The 9,362-nt window shown below is 43.8% G+C and overlaps 1 protein-coding gene across 2 annotated transcripts in view; it reads left to right on the forward strand.

The window, feature by feature from the left end:
• Positions 1-9,362, forward strand: part of PDXDC1 (pyridoxal dependent decarboxylase domain containing 1) — a 68,133-nt gene that overhangs the window by 20,923 nt on the left and 37,848 nt on the right. For both annotated transcript variants that reach the window (XM_019507408.1, XM_019507407.1), the window contains 2 exons: positions 325-471; positions 5,678-5,867. In XM_019507408.1, coding sequence (XP_019362953.1) covers positions 325-471; positions 5,678-5,867 — 337 coding nt within the window. The remainder of the gene's footprint in view (positions 1-324; positions 472-5,677; positions 5,868-9,362) is intronic.

Below are 9,362 nucleotides of genomic sequence, written 5' to 3' on the forward strand. Positions count from 1 at the left end.
ACAAGGCAATGTATAGTTCTGATTTGTGTTAGTTGACTAAAGCTGTGAGGAGGAGCCCAGGGTTTATCAGTTCATACAAGTCAAAGCTACAAGTGCATTGTGTATGGTGAGATTTTTTTTAACATGTTAACTGACATGTACTAAATGCAAAAAAAAATTCCCAGTGTAGACAGGCCCCTGTTTAACCTCGGTCTAAGTAGTTGAATTAAAACGTGCATGTCAACATCTGGGTATACCAATAAAGGGTCAAAAATAAATTTTGCATATTATAATGATTTTATATTTAACTGTCAGTTATTCTGATATGATGTTTCTGGTTTTCAGACTTCAGAATGTTGGAGAACAGGGTCACATGGCTTTGCTAGGACATAGTCTAGCAGCTTATATTTCAGTGCTAGACAGGGAAAGACTGAGAAAACTTGTAACTAGAATCCTTTCAGACACTACACTTTGGCTTTGCAGACTCTTCAGGTAAGTCGCTGCAATTTACTTATGTATAGTTAGGTAACATGCTTTTAAAATTATTTAAAACCTTCTTATGTCTTGGTATCTTTATATTCCTATGCTATAAAGCAGGGTTATCAAACATAGTCCACAGGCTAGATCCAGCCTGTGGAACTGTTTCAGTCAGCCTGCAGGATTTCCAAAGGGGCCAGGAATTCAGGGGCAAAGAAGTGGAGGGGTAGGACCTGGTGCTGAAACCTAGCAGTGGAGACCCAGTGGGCAGGCATGTTGATGGTTGCGGGGCAAGTGACAACTGTGTTTAACCCCCAGTGCTGCCACTTGCACTGCCAGGTCTGGAACCCCTGCTATAACAAAATGGTGAAGTGAACAATCTTTTAATTCAGCATAACAGTTTACACAAGCCTGTTCCAGAAGGTGAGAACTTGTCAATACTAGATGACTCATAAAAGTAGCTTTATGAGGAATTTACAGTGGAGTTAGGAGTTAAAGTACAATCATATGTAGAGCATGGGTAAAGTATTTCACAGATTTCAATTTCCAAAAGCACATATTTGCTATTTAACTTTATGGCATTTTTCATTTCAGAGAATGACTTCAACTAGCCTCTCTTTGCTTTTCCATCTTGTCGTAGCTTTGTATTGCAAGTGCTTGTATATTGTATACAATAGCTGAAGAGTTCTTACAGTGAATAGGCTTTCTCAAAGTCCATCAGCAACATTGTTTTCTTGTATGGCTTAATTGCATGCATGATTCTTACTCAAGTGTTTTAAACGTGACGTATGTGAAAACACTCTCTGGGTTGCCAGAGCTGAGCTTGCAAATGAAAATGGAAATTTGTTTGATACTAATGTAGAGAATGTTTCTAATATGGTAAAAGAATTAGTGAATAGGGTAAATCTTTGTTGATGTGATGCTCTGGTGATACTTCTGCACAGGCCCATGTTGAAGAATTGGGTGAAACTACATGCTCTGGCAGATGTTAAAACAAGGGCATGATTGGAATCAAAGGAATTTTATACCCCCTTCCAAACATCACACCTCTTGCTGTGGCAGATGTGTATGGTAGGTGAGTAATGTTTGGGATGGGGCATAACATTCTTTTGATCCCAGTTGTACCACTGTGGAGCTATCCCTGCAGAGCAGGGGACAGCTTTGTCCTGAAACTAGGGCTGCTGACAGTCCTCTGCAGCTTCCAGAACCAGGAGTGTCCAGGGTCCAGGTCTGACAGTCTCCTGATTCAGTCCTGGTCAATCCGGCCGATTGTCAGTCACAGTTGGTTGGAGGGCTTTCGCTGCTGGGGAATTTAAACCCTCAATCTGGTAACTGGTGGGGTTGCTGGATGCAAGGGATCAGAGGCTCTGTGCAGGGGCAAGCTGAAGGGCTGCCCCTGCCAAGGACTTTAAACTGCAGATGTGGGGTTTGAAGTCCTTGGTGGAGAAGCCCTTCTACAGCCATTGCTGGGAGCCTCTGATGTCCATCCTACCCATGCCCTAAACACCACTTATTCCTGCAGTGTTGTCCAGATTCAGTTGGAGAATCAGGCCACCCCACACCAGTGCCAACCATGTTGTCAGTAGGCTGGTTGGAGGCTGGGGCTTTCCAGGGCCAATTCCTAAACAGTCTCTATGTATAGATACCCTGCATATTTAAGGCACCATTCAAACGAGCCAAGAAAATGTTCTACACACGATATGTGGAACAATTTATATCGCTGGTTTTGCTATTTTATAGCACTTTAAATTGGGTGCACATGTAGCACCCTTGCCATTTATGCCACAATTAACAGGTTAATCTAGAACAGTGGTCCCTCAGCCCTTTTAGACTCAAGGTACCGCTCCATAACTTTTGTGAATTGAGTGGCATCTCAATTAAAACCTAATGTATGTATTACAGTACTTATCTCCTTGAAGAGGGGGTAAGCAGTGGGGGCAGGGGAGCTACCAAGCAAAGAAAGCCTGAACCTGCCCTTAATCTGTTTATCTCCTCACACCTCCCTTATGTCCTCCATGGTTGGGAATGGCTGATAGGAATGACTGATGTAGAGCACTGACAAAGGTGAATGGTAAAACAAAAGAAGAGTTTGTAAATATTGGGGAATTGTAAAAGGGTAGCAAGTAAGGGGGGGCGGGAGGTGGGGGGACGAACACAGGTGATATAACGTACCAAAAACCCCAAAGGAAGATAAAAACCTGAAGCAAATTTAGTTGGGAACTATTTCTCTTAAGGCAGGGGTCAGCAACATTTTTGAGCAGTGTCAAAAACACCTGCAATCTCAACTTGTAAGATGTTGACCTACCAGGGGTGGAAGAAGGGGAAGCCACAAGGGGCCTGATCCTTGTTGTGGAAGCATAGCCCTGGCCCCTTCTCCAAGGTACACATGCCAAGCAAAGCAAAATGCCTTCATGCACCAGACTCTGGCGCACGTGCTAGGGTGCCTACCCCTGTCTTAAGGCAATTTTGTTGTACTCTTAGTTTCCAAGGCTCCTAGGAGGAATTTTAGTCTTAAGTAAAAGCCATATTTGTTCAGTAGCGTTGAGCCTCCCCAAAGAGGGAAGAGACGAGGGCTTTTGAGTAAATTCCTGCAGAAGAGGTAACAGAAATAACTGAAACTGACAAAGTCTAAGATTCATTAAAGTTAAAACTTATTCACATCATCTTCAGATGGTAAATGAAGGCTTGTTTTAAATAAACAATCCACCTTCTGAAGGGCTAGTATAATCAGTTCTCTCTCTAGGAGTGAGAACAGAAGAATACTGTTTGTATTTACGGCAATACGGTTTGTATTAGCTGCAGTAAGTATTTATTCTCTGATTTCGAGTTTTTGCAACTTTTTGTATTACCATGAAAGTAGATTATAGGACTTAAAAATGAGGGGCAGAGTTTGACATTTTGTTTTTATGCATTGGCAACTCTTAATTCATACAGTATGAGGAAAAACTGGTTTCATTCTGACACCTAATATTCCTTTTGGCAATAATTCCATATTAAATGTGAATAGATTCTAGAATATGGAACTGGGGTCCTGTGTGAAGCGAGTTGGCATATTTCATTTTACAACTCTGCTTGAATGGTATATCCCAAAGGGTCTGTAAGAGTGTTTTAAATTATTTTTTGCACTACTTTTTTAATTGCTTGTTTTGCAGTTTTGCTACAGTAAGATTTCACAGTTTCTAGTATGATAAAATGTCACCCAGCAGAAATTATTTAGTTTGGTATCCTAGATGCTTCAGGACTTAAAAAAATTGAGTTTAAACTCATGGATTGATTCCCAATCTACCCCTCCCCAAGATAGTTGGAAGACATGAAGCAGCAAAATCCAGCACTTAAATCCAGACCTGTTTTACTTCTATTGCTGTAGTCCCCTTGCTTTAGTTAGCGGCCTATAAATAGACCTTTTTGTGCTGCAAGTGCCGTACTTTTACAGCAGTCTAATTACACTGTTCTTGCTCCTTGTCTTTTATATGTTGGTATACTCATAACAGAAGCTGAATTTCTTGATTTTGATGAATAATAACACATTAACTGACGGGAAAGGTTTTCTTGAAGAAACTTTGATCTATTTATGTAACTCATGTAATTTAAAACTTTCTTGGCAGTTGAGTTTACAGTATACTGAATAAATTGCACTAGTTGGCAGTCTGTTTGTATTGCAAGGTGTGTGAAAATAGTACACGAGTAATCTTGGGTATTGTGGATTTGCTTGTCTTGTTAAATCTTACTGGCTGGTGCTTAGGCAATTCATCTTATTATTCTTCTCATGGAGTAAGAATTCAGAATCTTGGAGCATATGAATCATACAGAATTGAGGCCTTTTAAAATTTTTAATGAAGACAAAATCCTTCGGGTTCTCCAGTGTTTCCAGCTCTGCGGTGTGTTCTGCAAAAATTGTTTCACTTTAGTGCTTTTTTTGTATGAGGGGAAACACTTTCGGAAAGCTTTGTGGCTTTTAAAGAGTGGTTTTGTTGCTTTAGTTCCCTTGTCTAGTTCATTGAATCCATGAATTTTAAAAGGTTTATAAAGTAGACTCCCAGAGTTACTAATCTCAGTCAGCTCAGGAGTTTTTACTTTCATTTCTTTTATCTTTGTCCTTTTACCCTCTTGTTAAGCTCCCCAGATAGTTTCCCTGATTTTTAGTAGAACTGTCATCCAGTGAATCTTTTGACTTATTTACCTTTTCAACGAATCTTGTATTCCTTTGATAGAAAAAAACATGGCCCTGGACTAGATTAGGGAGAAAGATCAAATTATAGCTGTAAAATTGTAAGTTATGACCTGGGGTTGAATTTGGCTTTTAATTTTAATGTCAGCTAGAACATACTAGAATTTATCAGCACTTAGGTCCTTTTGTTTCAGATGCTACTTAAGAGGATTATGAAATCCTGACTGTCCTTGGCCAGGTTACTTAGCCTTTTTGTGTTTCAGTTTTTCATTCGGTGCATCTACATGTTCATTAATGCGCCATAATTACAGTGCACTAAGTTTAGTACCCATGGTACTAAACTGTAGTAACCACAGGTACTCTACTTAATGCGCTGTAATTATAGCGCATTAATGATCATGTAGACTCGCCCAATGAAGAACTGAAACGCAAAAAGGCTAAGTAACATGGTCAAGGACAGTCAGGATTTCCTAATCCTCTTAGGTCCTTTTGTTTCAGATGCTACTTAAGTGCTGGTAAATTCTAGTATGTTCTAGCTGACATTAAAATTAGAAGCTATATTCAACCCCAGGTCATAACTTAGAAATTAAACTGAGCAAAGAATAGAAACCAAACAGGCATTCTTGAATTCCAATTTTACAGCTATAATTTGATCTTTCTCCCTAAGCTAGTCCAAGGACATGTTTTCTATCAAAGGAATACAAGATTCATTGAAAAGGTAGATCAGTCAAAAGTACCAAACAGGTACTAAACTTAATGCACTGTAATTGGCGCTATTGCGCATTAGCACAAATTAATGCTTTTGTTAGTGATGCTTAATACGCATTAGATTATGTACTGTACATTAGCACATTAGCGTGGTTTTTGCCAGTCATGCTAATACGCAGTAGAATTAGTCGAATGTGCATTCAGTGTCTTGTGTAGATGTGCCCATTATGTGCATGATAACACTGACAGGCTCTTTAGAGTCTTTACATAAGCCCTTTAACTTCTCAGTAAACTGACACAGCTTCTGTTGGTATACATCTAATAAGTAGGGTTCTTTTTCTACAGATATGAAAATGGATCAGCTTACTATCATGAAGATGATCGTGAAGGTCTATTAAAAATCTGCCGGCTTGTTATTCACTCACGCTATGAAGACTATACTGTAGAAGGTTTTAATGTGTTGTATAACAAGCAACCTGTTATATACCTTAGCTCTGCAGCCAGAACAGGCTTGGGCCAAACTCTCTGTAATCAGGTAAGGTGGTTTAAATAGAACATTTTACATTAGCTATACATGAAACCTTGCTGGCATTCTGTTGCCTACTGCTAATTCAGATTTTAAGAATGGATCCTAATTTATTGCTGGTAGAAGATAATATGTTGTAGTAGAAGCACAGTCTTGGATGCATTGTTGGGGATGGGATGTCTCTTGTATCCCTACTATAACTGAAGAGATCTTAACCCCTTCAACTCATTTTATCTCCAGTTTGAACAACCAGTCATTAGGACTCTTCCCAGGTTTTGTGTTCTTAACCAGATAAGATCAGTGAGGCTGTCTCTCTCAGGCAGAGCAAGCTGTATCTGAAGGTTTCTCATTGTATCTAAGTAATCGTATCATCATGGTATTTGAGCTTTGTCCAGGCTGCTTTAAAAGTGGAAATAACATTTCCCTCTGAATGTAACGTGTCTGTATTTATTGGAGTTCCTGACACCATGAAAAGTAATGCCCAAACAAAAATGAATCTTAGGTTCCTATAGGTCTTTAAAGGCCTGTTTCTGTAAAGGAAAAGAATATCTCCCTTCATGCTGCCCAAAGATAAAAATAATTCCTGATAAAAAAGATAAAAAGATTAAAAAATGGCAAATATTGCACTAAAACCAACTAAGAAAAAACCATGTCCTGACATCAGCCAAACCATTTTTGTAAAAACAATAATGCAGGTAGTTAACAGTAGTTAACAAAACATAACAGTAGTTAACGAAACAACACCAACATGCAACATCCCCAAAGTAATTGCAAAGAATTAGGGACGGAAGAAAAACCATGTGGAGAGTAGTATAAACAGGCCTAAACAATGCTGTAAGTTCTTGTTTCAGGTGTTCATCTGGCCAGTAGGAGCACATCCAGAGAAGCACACATGTGCCTCTTGAGCATCTCAAAGCAGTTTGAGATGCCGCAAGGGCACGCTGGGAACAAAAAAATGTTCCCCACACTGCATATTTGCAGTGCAGGCTCTAAATTTGATACCTCCAGGTATCAATAAAAAAAACCTGCAGAAAAAAAGCAGGGCAAGGCAGGTTCCTGTAGCATGCCCTGAAGCAACCAGATGTAGGTTCCTCCAAAGAGACACTCTGGCAGGTGGCCAGAGCATCTCTATGGCTGCCCTTTGCCTCGGTGCATCAGCACGCTGCCTTAGTGTGTGGGGCAAACTGGAGTAGTGCAGGCTGCAGTGCGACCTGTACCAGGCTCTGTCCCAGGTAAGTAGGGACCTCCAGTCTCTGATGGCCACTGCAGCAGAGTGGGCCCCAGAGCACTCTGGGGCCCTCCTGGCAGAGCCCTACTGCGACGCAGTACAGTGCGGCACAGCCCCAGCCACCTGGCACCCGGTGCCGCATGCACCACATCACTTGGGGCCAGGTGCCTTTAGGCAGGACCAGGCCGCTCTGACTGTCACCAGGGGACCCAGCATCACTCGCAGGGGCTGCGCATCACACCAGGCCAGGTTTTGCCTCCGTGGAACCGGCCCAGCCTAAAGGCATGCAGGGCATTTGGAGGCAGAACCCAGCCTGGCACAACACACAGCCCCTGCAAGTGGTGCCAGGACCCTAGGCGACAACAAAAATGGCATGGTCCTGCCCAAAGGCGCACAGCCCCAGGCCAGGCCTGTGACAAGCAGCAGAGGCGGCACTGGGTCTGAGGCAGCTGCGGCTCTGTCAGCACTGGGCCCTGAACACCCAATGGTTGCTAATGCTGCAGGGGGTCTGTGCGCCTTGCAGGGGGGAAGTCAGTGAGCTGTGTGTGGGGGGAGTACTGTGAGTCCTGCAGGGGGTGAGGGACCTGCCCCCCCCCACGCAATCCACTCGCAAGCCCCATACCCCTCACCACCCCCACAAACCCCTCACCCACATACCCAGCCACAGACTCCCCCCATGTCCCTCCCAAAAATCTCACAGCCAGCATGCCCAGCTGGCCACATGGTATGGGACCTACGGCTGCAAGGGCAACTGCCACACTGCAGCCCTGCTGTGTGCCCATACCAGTGCTGGGACATGCAGCCCCATTGTGGGGGGGCGGGGGGCTCCTGGCCCCAGGAATGACTTGGAATGTGTGATAGGCTGGGGGGAGGGGTAGAGGTGGCAGCAGAGGTGTGTGAGAGAGATGGGGGTTTGGGGTGGGGAGAGCTCCAGGTAGGAGAGGCCTCCAGAGCCAGAATTAAACCCCCCTTCTCCCCTTGAGCAGCCTGTGCAGGGGGAGGCCGGCCTGGGAGGACAGAGCCTCCTCAGTCCCTGATTCCCAATCGAGAACTTTCCAGGGACAGCATTGGGCAGGGAGCAGAACGACAAGGTCTGGCACTGCTCGGATCCACAAAGCAGTGGGTGGGACAGCTGCCACTGGACTCATGTCCTGGTGCTGCGACAGAGCTGTGGCTGGGAGGAAACTAGTGGAGGCAGGCAGGGGCTGCAGGTCAGGAGTGAGGGGACTGAGAGGTGCGGAAAGCTGTTGGTTGAGAGTGAGGGGCAAGAGCAGGGGCAGGGCACTGGCATATCAGTGCTGCTCAGCACCGCACATCCCGGTGAGTGAAGGGAGTAGGCACAGCTCTTATTTTTTTGATGACAAATAACCCAAAGTGAATGCCAAAGTGTATAGATATCTAGAATCCATTGTATTATGATGATAGAGGCACTGGTAGGCTTCCAAACTTATAAATATATCAATGAAACATTGCCCAACTGATCTCTCTATATATAATGGTGTTTCATTTTAATAGTGAAAGTACACAGATTTGGGGTATTTTAATGAGAGAATTTGGGTTTCTTATCAGAGAATTTTCAATTTTTAAACAGGGAACACCAGGATCTCTGCTGGTGGGACAAGTGGTGAGAACCAGGCAGGGTAACCTGTCCAGGGCAAGCACTGGGGACCTACTGATACTCACAACTCAGTATACCTAGTGAAAGGACTTTGTGTGTATCCAGCTAGGAAACTGTTTGGCTAATAAGAAAGAACTGAAATAGTTCGGTACTAATAGAAAGAGCCTAGGCTGTTGCCTAGGAATAGAAGAATTTAAGCTGCTAGTGCTGAGCATGATGTGTGAAATAGCTAGTCATGTCTGGAACACAGGGTTTATGGATTGTGCTGTTTAGAAAAGATGAAATAAAAATAATAGAGGTGCACCAACACATCGGTCTGATATTGAATCGGCACCAATATAAAGAAAATTGAGTGCATCAGAAATTGGCTTTTTTTTTTGCCTGATGTGGCTGATAATGCAGCCGATGAATGCCCCGTGCATGCATGCAGTCACAGCGCAGCATGTAGGCAGTGAGGAGCACAGCCTGGCAGCTTGGAGAGCTGCATCCAGCTGGTAAGTCTGTTGTGGTGGAAAGGGAGGGGGGAGGAAAGAGGTCTGGGGGAGGCAGATCAAGGCCCCTGCAGTGAGGGATGGGCTGGGGCTGGGGCTGGGGCTGGAGCAGGGACTGCCCAGCTGGGGCGGGATGGAGCTGCGGCTCGTGCAGGGGGTGTGGGGAG

The sequence above is a fragment of the Gavialis gangeticus genome, unplaced genomic scaffold (assembly GCF_001723915.1).
Source record: "Gavialis gangeticus isolate Ggan-Ray unplaced genomic scaffold, GavGan_comp1, whole genome shotgun sequence".
Taxonomy (NCBI): domain Eukaryota; kingdom Metazoa; phylum Chordata; order Crocodylia; family Gavialidae; genus Gavialis; species Gavialis gangeticus.